General features: G+C 37.4%; 2 protein-coding genes across 4 annotated transcripts in view; both read right to left on the reverse strand.

The window, feature by feature from the left end:
• The window catches only part of nek7 (NIMA-related kinase 7), an 80,302-nt gene extending 80,247 nt beyond the window's left edge, over positions 1-55 (reverse strand). Inside the window, exon 1 of one of the 2 annotated variants that reach the window (XM_077226658.1) lies at positions 1-55. This exon is cut by the window's left edge and continues 10 nt beyond it. The gene's annotated coding sequence lies outside the window, so the exon portion shown is untranslated. The other variant, XM_077226659.1, reaches the window with a different exon arrangement.
• A 1,068-nt stretch (positions 56-1,123) lies between these two features.
• On the reverse strand, positions 1,124-10,714 carry lhx9 (LIM homeobox 9). Of its 2 annotated transcripts, none has more exons than XM_077226661.1 (5): positions 10,018-10,714; positions 8,928-9,130; positions 8,120-8,475; positions 4,506-4,708; positions 1,124-1,998 (listed from the first exon to the last, which is right to left on the reverse strand). In XM_077226661.1, exons 1-5 carry the CDS (start codon positions 10,189-10,191, stop codon positions 1,942-1,944), a joined length of 993 nt encoding a protein of 330 aa, XP_077082776.1. In that variant the 5' UTR covers positions 10,192-10,714; the 3' UTR covers positions 1,124-1,941. The 2 variants fall into 2 exon arrangements, with proteins under 2 accessions (XP_077082776.1, XP_077082775.1); XM_077226660.1 differs by lacking the exon at positions 1,124-1,998 and adding an exon at positions 2,404-4,097.
• Between the last annotated feature and the right edge of the window lie 7,159 nt (positions 10,715-17,873).

Genomic DNA, 17,873 nt, shown 5'->3' on the forward strand with positions numbered 1-17,873 from the left:
ACTTGAAATGACCCTCCGTTGGTTGGTTGGTCGGTCACATTGAAGGTAAGCTTAGGCCACACGGGAGGCTACACTATGTCACTTTCTTTTCTTTTCTTTTTTTTCAAAACTGTTTTGTCATCCTGATTTCCGAATCACTACGGTAGTCCTATAATAAGTGTTTATATTCGGATTAATTTAGACCGAGCAGGACGCCAACCGCTGCGGAGGAGCACAGTACCTGCGTGAATCGTCATTTACATCAACCTATTTTTTTACAGTCTATGACGTCAACAGAGAGAGAAGTAGCTCCGGCTATAATGTCCTCCGCCACGCCAGACGCCTGCAGTTTAGATTATTACCCACTAGAGCGCCAAAAGTTACACATTGTAACTTATAGTTCTTCACCCAAAAATTAAAATTCTGTCAGAATTTACTGACTCTCATGTTGAACACAAAATAAGATATTTTGAAGAATATGGGTTATCAAACATTTAACGGTAGCCATTGACTTCCATAGTAAGAAAAGAAAAGGAAAATACGGAAGTCAATGATACTGTCAACTGTCTGGTTACCAACATTCTTCAAAATATATTTTGTGTTCAACAGATGAAAGAAACTCATACAGGATTTGAACAACACAAGGGTGAGTAAATGACAGAAGTTTTATTTTGGGCGAACTATCCCTTTAAGTGACTTATACACATGAAGCACATTGTGTTGTCTGACTAAACATTTTTATGAAGGCAGCACAGAATTTGTCCACAGACTGAAAAGATTTATGTTTTGCGGTCATCCAGCATGTGCAGATCAGTGATGCAGCTCTAAGCTTGACAAGTCTGGCATAGCAGAAATTCAACACTTTACTGTTTACTAGGCCCCCATGTGGCCCAATGCTTTCCCCACACACACTTACCAGAGTATAACACAAGCATTGTTTAATAAAGCTGTCTTTCTAGATAGTTACAATAAGAAAATTCAGCATATTATTTTAAAACATTTACCACTACATGAAAATGTCAATAAAAAAAAATTTAAGGAATATTTCCCTTTAGTATTTTATTGTTTTATTTTGTACTAACACCACAAGAATGTGTTACTAAGAAAATCAGGGCACCCAATATATATATATATATATATATATATATTTTTTTTTTAAGATAACCAGTTTTTATTGTCAAATCAAACATGCTTTTACGAACTTTCACTGTTGTTTTGTATTAAGATTTTGGATTTACAAGAAGAAATGTGCTTTTAAGGTTATAGTACAACAGACAACAAATGAAACATCAATATAAAATAATATCCACCTGAAATTGCCGTGAACAACATGAAGTGCATGCAAAAATTGGAATCTTTTTTCTTTTTCTTTTTTTTCTTTTTTTTTTTAAATAACTTGTTTTCTTTTTAAATACAGCCATATGGTGTTCCTTTCCAGCTTCTCTTGGTCGGACATTTTGCTGCCAAGTTTTAGGAAGGCTGTATGTTCATGATAAGTGACATTTGTTGCACAGGAATGTTTTACAGCAAGCAGAATTACAAGGTAGCGTGTGTGTGTGTGTGTGTGTGTGTGTGTGTGTGTGTGTGTGTGTGTGTGTGTTTGTTTGCGTGTGTGTGTGTGTGCGTGTAGACATGCATGCGTGCGTAGATCCCGTCTCCTGCAGTCGCCTCTTGGAGCAAGGTTGCTCTGTTATGTATCTACAGTACAACTTATCTTTCTTTGCCTTCCTGCCTCATTTCAATCGTAAGAAAAATATCCCATTTGTTGTGGATTCTCTTACGAAGATGTTTTTAAACATTCAGGACCAAAAAAAAAAAAAGGAAGAAAAAAATAAATTTGGAGTACATTTTTGGTAGATTTGGTACATTTTTTGTTGTTGTTTAAATCACTCTAAAATCTGATCCTAATATTGTCTTTGTCTTCAATGGTGAAGAATTCCGATCAAAGCTTCTTTTAATACTTTAGGGAATTTTCAAACGTCGTGAAGCATGGCTGTAATGCCCCAAGATTTGTTCTCCCTGAAAAAAAATCATAAAGTAACAATATATTAAACTACAGAGCAACCTTGCTTTGAGAGGTTTATGTACTAGTTTTTCAAAAAAAGGCTTTCTAGCATTCCTGTGCTTTGTATTTCTGTATAAAGTAGCCATGTTCATGCATTAAAAAGCATTTTTTTTTTTTACTACAGGGCTTTGGTTCAAATCCATGGGGCATTACTTTAACAACAGAAACAGAATAAAGTCAGAAATCCATGTCAGAATGAAAGCAAAACAAGGTTCGATCTGTTATGTCGTGTGTGTGTGTGTGTGTGTGTGTGTGTGTGTGTGTGTGTGTGTGTGTGTGTGTGTGTGTGTGTGTGTGTGAGCATAAGTTTAAATCTGAAAACAACACAAAAATGGTTTGTGTAATGAAAAATAAAACGCTTGTAAAGCAAAGTAGTTTTATTCACACAAATTTAATAAGATATAACAACTGTTTGGTCCATAAATATTTAAGGGGAAATAGTTTCTATACACCATCTTTTTTCAAGAAACAAGGAAACATGGACAATCTTGATAGAACACGTACTGTACTATTAACACGAAGATCAGTATATATGATTCTCGGATTTACCAACTAGTTCTGAAAGAGTGCACAACTGCCTTCTATGACATCGCCGCCTCCTTGTAACAGAATACACCATTAAAAAGATCTTCAGAAAAATCAGATGAAAAACAGAACAGTACAAAACTAGTGAGGCGTTCCAAGGATGGAAATCATTTAACAAACAAACATGTATCTCCTGAATTTTCACAAACTCTCTTCCAAGTCGCATAAGGCACATAGTAGAACTGAGTTAAGCATCTACTTCATGAAGCAGATCTAGTGTACCACTTTGTTCTACAACAGAACAAATTTGTCATCACACAAGGAAATGTTTCACCCTAGCGAGGAGCCCCGACCGATCTCCAACTTGAGCCGTAAATGTTGTTGTTTTTTGGTCTGTTCGGTGGCAGAACATTAAAAAAGAAGGGGGGGAACCAGAAAAAAAACAGGGTGATGCGTGTCTTTCCCAATTAACTTCCTGCTTCGCATTCACAAATCACTTATAACGCTTCCTACTGGACACCATATTGTCACTGAGCGTTGGATATCTTCATTCAAAACAGTTGTTCCACTAGTTGAGGCCCGGCAAACGATCCAGGCCACCTTGTGATCTGATTCGCACACATTGTGGCAAATTAGGTGGTAAAGTTTTAAACAATTACCGCCGTTATTTGGCATTACAGTCCGGTGTCAGTGACAAAACAGACCTAAATTGAGGTCGCAGCATCCACTTGGCGTTTGAGCTCCTGGGAAACATTCCCAGTGTATTTTTTCCTGCGGAATATACTCAAATAATGTTGGAAATAAAACTGGAAACGTACTGTATGCAGACATACTTTTTTTTCCTGTGGCGGGCATTTAATGTCTGAAATTATAAAGAAAAGTTGCTGCCTTAAATTTTTTAAGTACAATTAACTTGGATGTTTAAGTCATTTCAACTTAAATTACATTGAACTGGCGTTTAAAAAAAACGCAGTTGAATCTTGTATAACTTATAAAAAAGTTGAAAATCGCTTAACGTATTTTGATGAGTTGAAGCATTGTAAAAACATACGGTGTCGTAACTTATGGATCTATAATGATCACAAAAACAAATCAATGACAAGTAAACTCAGCTGCCACGCGGTTGCAAATGCTACACATTTTAGTAGGTCTCGTCTTACATTTCCAAAGGTCTTTCTGTGGTCGCCAAAGGGTTTTAGTTTTTTTGTTGTGGAAAATAAAAATAGAATCTGAAAATAAAGTGGTATAAAGACAAAGAAACAGCAAATCCGTGTTAGAAAAGGTTTGTCAAGGTAGTTTGTGGGGGGCTCCCAGATTCGTGGCTGTCCAAACTAGAGGTCACTGATGTTACTACGGTGATAGAGGGATTGGTCAGGTCAGTTAGTGTGGTGGCCGTGCTGGGTGGGGTCATAGCACCGCTGTCGGAAGAGGGCGGCGGAAGTGACGTGCCGTCAGCCTTATCAACACCCCCATTCTCCTGCCGCAAAACGTTCCTTCTGAATTTGGCCCGTGCGTTTTGGAACCAAACCTGCAAACCAATCCCAGTGTCTTTACTCTTTTTGTGTTTTGCTGCGAATTATTGTCATATTTGTGCCTACTTTTTAAGTAATATCATTTCACATCACAAAGTTAATCACTACTAAACAATGCCAAAGTGAATCGAAAGGCTGTACAAAGTAACAGGCCTCAACTTTTGAAAGGGATTCTACTGAAAAGAATGGACCATCAATTTGGATTTTTTTTCTTTTTTGGTGCACAAGTATTGCCCCTTGAATTAAGCCTCTATTTAGTATATTGCCTTGCAAAATGTCTAACAACATGACATAACAACAGAAAAATGACTGATGGGTTAAAACGGAAAGCAAAAAACTCAAGAAGGGGATGAGAAGGTGTTGGTGTGGATGTGAAATGGAGTCTACTGTGTGGCGACGCTTACCTGAAGAACTCTCTTGGTCAGGCCTGTCTTTTGGGCAAGCTGTTTTAAGTCCTTGGCATCGGGGTTGTGGTTTATGGCAAAGTAGGACTTCATGGTGCGAAGCTGATGGTGTTTGAATGACGTACGCATGCGCTTGGTCTTCTGGGAAGGAGGGTAGGATTGCTGATCCCGATCCAAATGGTCCGCTTCATTCTCGTTACAACCTGAGTACCGGAACAAGGCGAAAATAAAGCAATGAGATTCGACATAGAATCACTCTAAGATGTTTTTCAGAGAAATATTTGATTTCAAACTCTACATTGAGGATTCAAATAAAGTATCGAAAACTATACAGCTGTAAATGACTTAATGGATCATAAACATGTCATATTTAACTTCTTAAACTCTTAAAAAAAAGTTTCCGAAAGTGGGTTTTCTCAGTGATGCCAAAGAAGAACCATTTTAGTTCACAAAGGAACCAGTGAGCAGTTTCATTTCTTAGTGTGAAAAGCATTTTAAAATCTAAAGAACCTTTTGTAGGTTCCATGGATGTTAAAGGTTCTTCATCGATGGCAAAAAAAATATCCTTTTATTTTTAAGAGTGAAAAGTCATTAGAATCACATGACACCTGACAAAATTAATTTAAATATAACTAAATTCAAAACAACTGCCTGCCAACCTTTTGCAATTAATTACAATATTCATGTGAAAATTTGGGAGGGTGAATAGCGTCACCATCGTTTTATCTTAAATTACTGTAGACTACTTGATCATTTATGGCTGTTGCTAGTAATACCTGTTAACTACGTGCCATGGATAGCTAAAATGATGTATTAATCAAAAGTATCCGTTATAGCCTTCATGTTAAATCGCTGCTCCGTTTAATTCATTAGGTAGCCTAATTAATTCGATCGATGCTTATTTCACCCCACCGTTTACGTTTGTGTTTACAGCAGTAGCCTAAATATTAAAAAAAAAAAATCACAGCAAGAATTAACTCGAATTTATAGCAACGAGGAGGACAAAATGTTCTCACGAGTGTTGCCTTCACGATCCAGGCTCCTTTGTTTTGCCACCAGAGGTCTCTATCTACAAATATCTATGCAACAAGTCGACTGGTGCATTGGGTTTTTAACGAATATAAAAATATACAACACAATGCAAAATGATATATAATTTTGAAATGCAAAACGATTTAAAACTAAGAATAGCCTAATTATATGAGAAAAGTAAACAATTCTGATCATGTTAAACATGCAAGCTGGAAAACAAAAGATTGAAGAAAAGGTGAAAAATAAAATAAAGGCTAACGTTGTACCAAAAATGATACAAGAAGAAACAAGCAAATAAAATTCCTTCAATAATAAAAAAACAAAACAACGAAAACTACAATAATAGGCCTCAATAAATAAAACTGTCACCAATCATCAATAATAGCCTATCGCGGAAGTCGTATTATCTTGAGAATTATTACAATTGACAACCATTTAATTTTGTAAGACAAACTACAGCTATGATAAAATATTGCAAACTTCACAGCACGTTAGAGTCAGGATAAAAAAGCGAAGGAGTTTAAAATCGGACTGATGTGCGCTCGCGCTTGTGTCCTGAGAACAGCCATGACCTTCAAGTGGCTAAATCGGAGCTGGTTGAAAGCCAGAGATTCCGACGTCACATTCAATTAACGGAGAACAATTAACAGGCAGATTACCCTTATTTCTCTCCATTCATGAAGAACGGCAGAAACTTGGCACACAAAGCCACATTTTTTCCAAGCAGACAGTAATTGTAACAGCCAAAACAAAACAGGCGCAGCAGGGGTGCATTATGACGTATGGCTGAATTCTAAAACGTAGAAAAATTAGAAAAAGCGAGGAAATAGTGACTGGTAATATGAGGGAAGATACAGGCCTGTGGGCGATGGATCTACAATTGCTATGATCCCTGCACGTGCACGGGGCTGGGTCACGGGGTTCACACCTTTGAGAATATCAAATTAGATGTTTGATGACGCACTAATGAGCGAGGCCTATAATTAATTAGATCCAATCATCAAGAAACAAGCACGAAAAATACACGTTGACTGTTGTCGCATAAATAAAAAACAAAGAAAAAAATAAATATAAGCCTAAAAGAGGGGAAAATATAGTGTCATTGTTATACATATCCCATGTTTTTGTAGGCTGTATTCTGTAATATTTCAGGCATAGGATGATGTAGGCTACAGTATTAATGGAGGGTGGACTATGCAGTTGTAAGATTTTTTTTTGTTGTAAATTCGCGATAGAGCGCAATTGTTTTGTGATGCAACAAACATTTTGAATTTAAAACAATGTTTAATGTAATTTCTATGTAATAATGAGAGACATTTGAACACACTGAAAACACTTGAACCGAAAGTGGGACACTGAGCCTATTGTTTGCAGGCATTAATAACTAAAAGCTAAACCAAAAAAAAAAAAAAAAATCTTATGATCAAGATGGTTATTATTGGAAAATCTTGGCTGGTTTGTTACTGGTCCAATGTGATCTACAAGCACCTACCACCTGATAATCCATCTGATCCATTATCTAGACCATGCAGCTTTGGCCAACTAATGATCATAAGTGACCAGCATGTTCCAGCCTGATACCATCAAACAACCAACAACTAATATATAATATCATGTCTAATATATAATATCATGTCTATGCTATTAGTATATTTATACAGGCTCTGTTCCTTGTATGATATGGTTTATGTCACGTTAGCAACATTTTTTTTTTTTTTTACAGTGAGAGCCAAGTTAAATTTTAAGTACAATTAACTTGGATGTTTAAGTCATTTCAACAAAAATTACATTAAAAAACAAATTGAATCTTGTATAAGTTATATATTTTTTAATTGTTTAACTTATTTTGATGAGTTAAAGCAATGTTAAAAATATGTTGTCATAACTTATTGATCATTTATTTTTTTACAATGTAACAGTAGCCTATGATTAATGATCACAATCCTGCAAAACAAGTTTTAAAGAACCTGTCCCACTTTATCTACACATAGTGCACTTTAAACAGACCCTTACAAATAGGCCTACTGTAATGCAATTTTGCATATAGTGGAGTGCAATATATAAAATAGAATTTGCTAAATTGAATTGAATATAACATGCAGCCTTACATTTTTTTAGTACAATCAACTTGAATGTTTAAGTCAGTTCGACTTAAATTACATTAAACTGACATAAAACATGTGTTGAATCTTGTGTAAGTTATACAAAAGTTGAAAATTGCTTAGGCTAACTTATTTTGATAAGTTAAAACTATGTAAAAACATATGTGGTCATAACTTATTTATGTATATTTTTTTACAGTGCACTAAAACAGGCTATATTAGAGAAATGCATTTAGCGTATGGGGAACCTTGCGATAATTATTATAGACGTTTGCATTTGATTGTCTGCGGCAACTGAATTAAATGCATTTGTCCGCTTCCCCCTAATATTAAAAAATAAAATCAGTGTTTATCGAAAGCACAATTAATCACATCTTATGTGAACGATTACACGTATAGCCTACAATGAAGGATATAAAGTGCAACCAAAATCAATGTTATCCGTCCATTTTGAGTAAGTCCATTTAATGCACATCTCACCTGAGTTGTAAGAGCCGATATCTATCCCCATCGCCGGACTCTTCCTCTTCCTCGGCCTTCCTTTCTGCACCGTGCCGGTGCCATTGAAGTAAGGTAGCGCGAGCCCTGCGCCTTTGGCCGCTAATTCAGCGTAGTTTAATTGAGGGTGATACTCTCCCTGAACAAGGGTCTCAAAGTGAACCCGGCAGTAAACCAAGTTGTCTTTCATGCCAAAATGGTCACCCGTGGTCAGTGTTTTGTTGCATGTGGTGCAGGTGAAGCAGCTCAGATGGTACACGGAGTCCCTGGCGCGCATCACCATTTCCGAGGCGGAGATGCCGAGGTGGCAGCGGGCACATCTCTGCACGGAGAACCTTCTGGAACAGCACGAGTCATTTATAATCAAAATAATCACTCAGATTGGTAGTAACGTTCATTAGGTCATTTACGAACATAACGCATAACAGATCAAAAGCGCATGCACGTGCAATTATTTTTGATTCACAAATTATTTGAATAGGTCATCGCAGTGATGCTATTTAAGGAACAAAATTATTTTGGGTTTCCTTTCAATTCATTAATTAGGCTACAGGTTTTAGGTGGCAGTAGAAATAGCCTAAACGATTATAATTTGAGTTGAGGAAAATGCATTCAGCATGAATTAATTCGCCTTATTAGATTAATTTAAGCGTGTCAGAAAATCACTATATGGGTCAGTGGCTTACATTGGCTTCGATGTCACCAGTTCTTTATGTGTTCTTTAAAAGTTACAAACCAGGGCCTACTAAACAGGCCTAATGCACGGTTTAAGCCTCAAAGTTAAACTTACCTGTAGTAATCCTCTTTGCAGTAAATGCTGCCATCCTTCGCGAAACACGTCAGCTCGGATTCAAGGGCCAGTTTACATTCACAACACTTGAGACACCTTAAATGCCACTGTTTATCAACGGCGAGTAAGTAGTATCTGTCGGAGATTTTCCCACCGCAGCCGGCGCACAGCGCGGGCTTCTCTGGGCTCATGGAGGGCATAGTCTTCAGAAAACACAACATAAAGAGATGGAGTGAGTGAGTGAAAGTGTGTGTGTTCATTCAAATATAGGCCCACCACACTAATTGAGTTTGCCAAAATAGATTTAGAACTAAAACTAAATAAAAAATAAAGCCTGAATGATAAAATAGGCTAAATTATAGCCTATATGTATATATATATATAACCTATATATATATATATATTAAAAGTAATTGTTATCAGAGTGCGAGATGGATATACCGATGTATCAAGGCAAAATTAGAAATACAATCCATAGTTCTATATAACGAAGGCCTATGTTTTGTTTTTACTACGATGTTTAAAACAGTGTAGCCTATTCTAAAAATAAATCCAATTTACAAAAGTATGCATATATAGGCCATATTATACTACTAATAACTACACTTATTATTATTAGCTTTATTGCATGTTTAGCACATTGGCAAATGCATATAAAGTATACTTCTTTTTTGTAGTGTTTTTATTTATTCGTGGTCTTATAAGTATTTATTCTGTTGTGTTGTGACAACTGCTCAAATTAAGCCTATATGTAAGAATATAGTTAAAAATATAACATATGTACATTTTTATTTATAAATATCCCTCCTTTTTGTTTTAATTAAATAAGTTTTACTTACAAATAAGCCTCGCCATGTGAACAATTTAATTTAGGCTATAGGCTACTTTAAAAATCTTCCAGAATATGACTCTTTTTTTTTTGCATGTTTCTTGAGGCCTGCTAATCTTGCAAAACTAGGATCGTACATCAAACTAATTTTCGCTGTATTTTTAAGTGGGTTACAAACTTTAAAGTCTGCGACTATGAAGAGTTCAGGAGTGCTGAGATTTGCTCAAACGGAAAACACACGCTATTAATGCAAAATCTTACCGTTTCTCGTCCGTTCATCTGGACTGTTTTAGCCAGACGAGACTCGGTTTTAGATCTCCTCTCCATCTCCTCCATGATCCCTTGAATATGATCCCCAGAGATGCCGTGGAAAAGCATGGCTGCTGGACGCAATGTGCAACTGCTTTCTTTCGCCTTGCACCCCACAACTTCCATATACAGCTTTCCGGATCCTTAAAACATCCGAGTGGATCTACACCAACAAATTCACACAAATGCAATCAATATTTAAAAATATAGCCGGTGGAATTTGATGGATGGCGCTGGAACGGTCAGGAGAACAAGTCCACTTCTCCAGTGTCTCGTGCAGGAGGGAAAAAAAGTATAGTCCGGACGATATAAGGCAAAGCTGAAGTCTGAAGGATGTTTTAAACCTGGGTTTTCAGATAGTCCCAATCTCCTACTGGGGATCCGAATGCATGAAAGTCAGGTTTGGGACTGTGTGTGTTAGAGATCCTGTGTCCTATTTGTGAAGAGAGCAAACGCCTGCCCAGCTCGGATAATTGGGTAGGAGGAGTCCTCCCTCTCTCCAATGCCACTGATTTCTATTCACCAACAAAGACCTGTCACTCTCTCTTCAAACCGATGGTGATGGGCAACACGAGCTTGGAAAGCACTTGGTACAGACCTTTTACTTCTTTTTAGCTGCAGTTTACCACTTTGCCACTTTTTTTGTGAGGCTTTCTTTTTTTCTTGTTGTTTTTAGCATATGCTTCTCTTAATGCGTGTAACGGAATGGTTCAAAAGTGTAACTGAATTAGGTGTTGAATCACACTGTTAGTCTTCTGAGCTGTCTTTAGTTTTGTGTCTTGTTGGAAAATTGCGATTGGGAAATTATCTTATGGAGTTGGTTGTTAACGCAAATGATGCAACTGAAAGTCTGTATGTGTCATTTATAGCCTAATTAAATTTAAATTCATAAAAACAGTGCAGTTGTATATTCTCGTTTATATATTTGCATGCATATATCTGAAGCAAGTGTATTATGAAGCACCGAGATATATATATATATATATATATATATATATATATATATAGCTTGCTTTATTTAAATTGATTTGACATTTGCACCCTGCACCTTTAATCTCAACTGGATAAATTCAGCTATAATGTATTTTATGCTTAAATAAGAAAATGTAAAACAAATGTTTGAGGAAAAAGTGTGTGACATCTGTAAAGTGAAAGGGGACTAAAGTGGTGGCATAATTTAAAAAGCTGTCAGACTGCTTTATCAAGGTGTGTGTGTGTGTGTGTGTGTGTGTGTGTGTGTGTGTGTGTGTGTGTGTGTGTGTGTGTGTGTGTGTGTGTGTGTGATGGTCTCTTTCTCTTGTGTGTTTGCGGGAGAAAGAGAGAGAAAGGAGTGCGAGGGAAGGGGGAGCGATGCTTTTGGGAGGAGGAATAAGCAGTTGTTTACATTCTTTGATTTTCAGATGTCAAACGTCAAATGAATCTCATTGCCACAGTTTATTTTCTGTACGAATACATACGAGAAATGGTCTAGAATTATATTTGAGAATGATAATACCTACCTCACTGATAGCAAACTGAATCCAATTAGTCGTGATAGTAATGATATCAAAGGCAGAATGGATTATAGGCGATATTTTGCATCTCTTTATGTAGATGTAGCGTTTAAACTGTAACACTCGTTTCGCAAATTTATTTTATTAAGTATTGCACGAGCATTACCTTCTTAAATTTACACACGCCATTTATTAGATTTATATATTTTAAATAAGGATTTGGGTGAGCATTGTAGCCTAATTATCTTTTTATTTAGATTTTTTTATAAGTCTAGCCGCTTCCTTGTGTCTTTTTATCTTTCTATTCAGTCCAATATTTGTATAGTTTAGTTTTAATTAGTCTAGCAATATATTCATCTTTGTCCATGCCCTCCTCTCAAAAACAAAAATAAATAAAAATCATGAATTATTTTGCCCATTAGAAGAAATTAATAAATTCGTCCTGATGTTGGGTTAGTAGACTATATACCTCACAAATACAACAGCTTTCAATCGTGCGGTTATTTTTTCCATCAACTTCATAAAATAGACGGAAAAGATTTATCTCACGTGTAAATAACGTGTCCGTCAGCGACCAACTGAGCTTTATGCGAGTTAATTGGTCCAACTGAAATCATGTCAAAATCTGATAATCTCAAATGTAATATAGCAGCAACTTTTGCATTTGGACTACAGGAATTCGAAGCAAATTACAGTCTTGAGTTTGTATACTGGCTTGCAGTTGCTTTTTAAAAACATTTATGTTTGTTTCAGAAATAATTATTTTTTATCGAGAAAAAAATCGTGTTTTTCAGTTGTTAGATTTTTAACCATCTAATTATTTTTCTCTAAGTATTTCAGCTCATGCGCGTGCAAAATTTTATTAAAAGCAAAAACGAATCAAGCTGTAGTCCATTTGTCAAAAAAATAACCTTTGCTCTCTACCCTTCTCAAAGACCATTAAATTTGATTTTTACAAACGAAAAATATGAATCAAAGTTAAATTACTGTTTATATTAAGGTTTATTTGTAGGCTACTAATTTCACAAATCGAGATGTCAATATTTTAATTGAATAGCGAATTGTCTAAATGTTGCTACCAGATAAGGCTTCAATATGCAAAGTAATCTTTGATTACATTTTCAATTTACATTGAATTTTCGCCTGCATTAACTTTTACCTGTCTCACCTGCCCTAGGCTATATATGTTGAAATTTTACGGTCTCTCCTCTCCCATATGTATAAATACTTCTTTTTCGAGTTATAGTGGCAAATCTGCAAAGCGAATGATCCTTTACACCGATAAACAGCATATTCACGTATAAGCAATAGAAAAGTGTTGTTTTACCGTGAGCCGCTGAGCGCCGTCCTGAAGCCCCAGCAGTGCTGCGGTGAGAGAGGGATGAGGATGAGGGTGAGACACGAGCGATCCTACCAGCAGATGGGGGCTGTTCCTTGTTTCTCGCGTGAGTGTCAATTACGACAAATCCTGCGCGAGCACTGAGTAGCCTACATCAATTGTATTACGCACAACAAGGCCCCTTTCGGGATGTGTTGGTAAAGGATAGATAGAGATTTTTCTCTATGAATTTTCTTAATGTTAAAAATTTACTTCATTAAGCAGTTTTCTCACCTTGAGATCATGCATGACGAGGCTACTTGACTAGATAGATAGATAGATAGATAGATAGATAGATAGATAGATAGATAGATGTGAAATTAATATCATACACGATTGGCAACCTTTGGAGTGACATTAGAAGTTGTTAGACTGTTTCCCCCGTAATTCTTTTATATTTTCCACACAGTTTTGACAGAACTGATATCATCTGAATCAGCAGGTTCTTGATTAGTTTGATATGCAAGATCCAAGCTTTTCATCTAAAGTTGTAACACATTCTAATGTATTTGCTGTTTTGAATTAAAATGTTTAGCATTTAATGGGGGATGGCCTAAATATTTATCACAATACATTCATTGAAAACTGATGTCTATGTTTTACAACCCATCTGGTAGTGGGGTCGGTTGTAACAGCAGCATTCTTTGTACTTGATATTAATTTGCACAATTTAGGAATAAGATTAGTATAATTAAGGATAAATGAGAGTTACAGACACTGAACCAAAATGTTTTACTCCCAGTCTCTCCGTAATGCAACCATAACTTTTCAAAAGCATCAGTTGTAATTAAATTGCAAAAGAATTTGAAATTTAGACTGGGAAGACATCTTAGTTCAACCAAAGACAACAAAACAAATGTAATATAATGCACAGCTTAGTGACAACATTTCAGATTCATTTAATTTAATAGCTGAAAAAACATGGATTTACCTCAAGATAGTCGTTGGGCTGTTGTCTCTGGGAAATCTGCTGTTATATAAAAAAAAATGTAAAAGTAACTAAGGTAGTATACACTTTAACCTATATGTTCTCCAGGTCCTCATGTGCTTGTTCTTTATTTTGTGGAGTTAGTACACTAAAGCTTTTAGAGGGAGTTGTTTGCTCTATTCTCGGGAAAACTACTTAAATTTTAAAAAGTGTGAATTGTCCAACACAATTACATCAAAAATCTGCTCTCCAAATCTTTGAAACACACAGAGCCAACATACAATGCAATACCATCCTAAATACTGAAAATCTGAGTCAACTGATACAGAAACATGGCTGACTAAAGAATGGAAAGTGTTTTTGATACTTTTAAATAAGCTGTTGGTGCAAGGAGAAAGCCATTTCATCTTGAGAGCTTGGCTTTCAAGCTACACTTCATGCCATGCAAGTCAAAGGGAAGGAGACTTAGGCATCACACAAAAATACCGTAGAATGAAAAACTGCTGTATCATAAAAACGCACTAATTTTCCCAGGCTCAGTTGCTGCTGACCAAGTCATAAAAATTCATTAAGTTACAAAATCTATCAAATGTAAAAATACCCTAGCCATTATCATCTTGAATAATCCTAATACTTTAGCATGTCTCATTGATAATGTCTAAAAAAATGGCTGGATACTGACAGTTACACAAGAACCATGTCCATTTGTGAACCATATGTGACGGCTGAATCACAAAACTAATATTTACAAACTGAAGATGGACAACGATTTCTCCAGAGTCGTCGCATTGCACTTTTTTAAGAAGCAACAAAGCTACAGAGCAGATGCTCCTCACTGGTGTGTCGTGCTTTGCTTCGAAGAGGGGACGTTCAGTCTAGCGTGCCTGATGAGAATTTAGCTGCTGTTAAAAATCTCTCTCTTTCTCTCTCTCACTTTCCCTCCCTCCTCACCCCATTTCTCTTGATGCTGAGCCCTGCTCTGCTGATGCAAGAATCACAACTCCCCGTGTTGACAGATGGAGGATGGCTCCATAGCACATAGCCCGTCCCAACAGTCCAACTGCTGCCTAACCAACAGCTTTTTTTCGCTTCTCCACCTTTTTTCCTTTTCTTGTTTTTAAAGCTGTATTCTTCCAGCACCATTATCCTGAGTTGACTTGACCCAAAGAAGTTTTCCTCCATTACAGTGTTTGCAGGCAGTACTATATTGATATTCATCAAACATTAGGGTCTGTTCTAAATTCCAACCTAAGTATTAAACCAACTCCTTTATCTTCTAAAGACTGTTCTTTTGCTGTCTTGCAAGCACTTGCTTTAGGATTTATCAATTATTATTTACATTATATACATTTATTATTTTACATCCCCATCTAAGTGTGTTTCAATTAGCTACCTAGTTCAGTAGTCACTGCACTGGCCAGGTAGTCAGGCATTACATGTCCCATTGTCAAAATCTCTCCAGTACCGAAATGGTTGCTTTGTAGAAAAACCCACAAAGCACTGTGAGAAAAAAATAAAATAAAAAAAATATCAGAAGGATATACAGCGATGTTGTAAATAAATAAACTAATTTTTAAAGCATTCATTAGTGCCCCAATGTTCAGAGCTATTGCCCAAATTCATTTTCACAATATACTGGTTGATGACAGGGAACTATGCTTCCCAGCAATTCATATTTTGTATGTCTCCCTATTATGAAACCTCATTCTATAACTCATCAGCTCATTAGTAAAGGCCCCATGACATAAATTGTTTCTGTTAAAGGAGACATCCAAAGTGTGTAGTGTACCATTGGGGTACTCCAAGAACAAGTTTGGGAAACAGTGATCTAAATCAGTGTTTCTCAACTCCAGTCATCAGTACTCATCTCCCGCATGTTTTAGATGTCTCCCTAGTCTCAACACTAAGACACTGTAGTTGAATCAAGTGTTTTAAATAAGGAGACCTCGAAAATGCTCTGGTAGGTGGGTTCCCAGGACAGGAGTTGAGAAACATTGATCTGAGGGTATGTTTACACGACACCGTTTTCAACTGAAAACTTTTTATGCGTTTGGCCATTCATTTAGTGGACAATGGCGTTTTGGGGGCCTGAAAACGCAAGCTTTTGAAAAAGGGTTTCAAAGTGCAAGGTTTTGAAAAACGACTTTCCCATTGCATGTAAACAACAAAAACGTGAATTTGTGAAAACGGTGAGGTCATGTACATGTTTATTACATGTTCCCGCATGTGTATTACATGTTTACGGGTTGTTTCTTGACAAAGTGACACGTCTAACTACTGTCCTGGCATGCAAATTACAGCCTTTTTAGTCATTTTCGCAGATCCGTGTGTACAGGGATCGTTTTGACAATGTTGACATCTGATTTAGTACATTGTTGTCGTGTAAACATACCCTAAATCATGTAATAGTCTATAACAGTGGTTCTGAACCCTGTTATTGAAGCCCTGCCAACAATGCACATTTTGAATATCTCCCTAATAAAACATCTGATTCAGGTCATCAGCTCATTAGAAGAGACTCCAAGATCTGAAATGGGCATGTAAGACAAGGCCACTAGTTCTTTAAAGAGTTGCCCTTACCCGTTGGCACAAGTCATTTAGCACCCTCATACTACATCTTGGTATTTTTTAGTGGTTTTAATTACATCGGGCAATCAGGACAACTGGATTTGCAAGCTATTGTGGGAATGGAAGGTGTCTACACCCCATTGCAGTGATCATGCTGGCTGATCTAGAGATCATTCCTTACCCTTTCACACTAGGCAAAGTAAAGGTTTCTCACTGAATGAGTTGACCACCTGATCCAGCCTGAACAGTGCCACATATGGCATGATATGGCCAGACGGTCTGGCTGGAACACTGGGAGAGGTCTTGGGGAGATGCCCTACTGTTTTGTGTGGCTATTTACAGCCCTGTCCAAAGGAATCTGGCCCTGTGACTGTCAGTCAGATGTGGTGAGCTTTTTCAGGAGCACTGGTGCAACCACAGGGAAGCCGGTTGTCCATCTGACCACTTTGGTAAGGCTTCAGCCCCAAGGCTGAATGACATTGTCTCTGTTGCATGACCAGACGGGCAGCTCGGCTACAGCTTGATTCATCACACACACAAACACTGCCAACAACGGCGCTATGGACTACACACCCACGCGCACTGAGAGGGACAGCCCAGATGCTGAAACTGATTTTCCAGCCATCACTCGGCTGACATCCGTTCCTCTCAGCCAACGCGTGTCATCCTCTGCCTGGCCTGGGCGCTTGAATGGCGGGGAGCGGCAGTGGTCCATGGTGTGTCTGAGGGTGCAAGGGTTTGCCCCCAGTCCCCAGGAACTGGAAAGGATGGACCTGGACTAGTGATGCATTTGGATGCTGGACCAGGCAGACTGTCCCTTTGCCTCTAGAAAAGTGGCAGTTCATGGACTCTGCTGTAGCATATGCTGTGGCTGAAGGTCAGGTGACGGACTCCAAAGCTCTGCAGATGCAGGAATTGTAGCCCTCACAGCAGCTTGGGTAGGTTTCAATTCAGAGGGAATTATCGGTGAGAGAGCTTAGTGTGATTGAAGCCAGAACCCAGGTATGTCTGACCTTAACGACCTGCAGATGAAACAAAGGTAAATTTGAGATGCGGAGAACGACAATATGAAAAATACGATGGTTAAAACAGGCTGAAAGATTCTTGCAATAAACCACTGATTTTATGTAAAGTCTCTAACCTTCGGCCGACTTGTACATGCACAATTAACTGACAAAGGAAATAAACAGATCTCACCAGATGCTCAGGTTCGATACCAAAGGAATCTCCTGGATGGAGATGCTGCTCAAGCATAACCAGTTTCCTCTATTTCCAAGGAAGTCCCTTGAGGTTTTAGACTCATTTTCCCTTTCCTCACTCTCATGTTTTCTTGTTCAGTTGTTATGATTCCCACACCTGATCCCAGCACATGACAAGACTAGCGAGCGCAAGGGTTGTGAGTTGTTTGCTGAAGCAAGTTTTCTTGAAATCTGTCTGTGCT

This window comes from Siphateles boraxobius, unplaced genomic scaffold (genome assembly GCF_051911475.1).
Source record: "Siphateles boraxobius isolate OS27281-9 unplaced genomic scaffold, OSU_SipBor_1 13, whole genome shotgun sequence".
Classification (NCBI taxonomy): domain Eukaryota; kingdom Metazoa; phylum Chordata; class Actinopteri; order Cypriniformes; family Leuciscidae; genus Siphateles; species Siphateles boraxobius.

What these genes read in the sequence shown, in the direction of transcription:
- lhx9 (XM_077226660.1), bottom strand. Translation starts at nt 10,191, where the DNA reads ATGGAAGTTGTGGGGTGCAAGGCGAAAGAAAGCAGTTGCACATTGCGT. An exon ending in AGATGAACGGACGAGAAACG is followed by an intron (nt 9,131 to 10,017) that starts GTAAGATTTTGC and finishes TGTTTTCTGAAG; the next exon opens with ACTATGCCCTCCATGAGCCC. An exon ending in TGCAAAGAGGATTACTACAG is followed by an intron (nt 8,476 to 8,927) that starts GTAAGTTTAACT and finishes GTGCTGTTCCAG; the next exon opens with AAGGTTCTCCGTGCAGAGAT.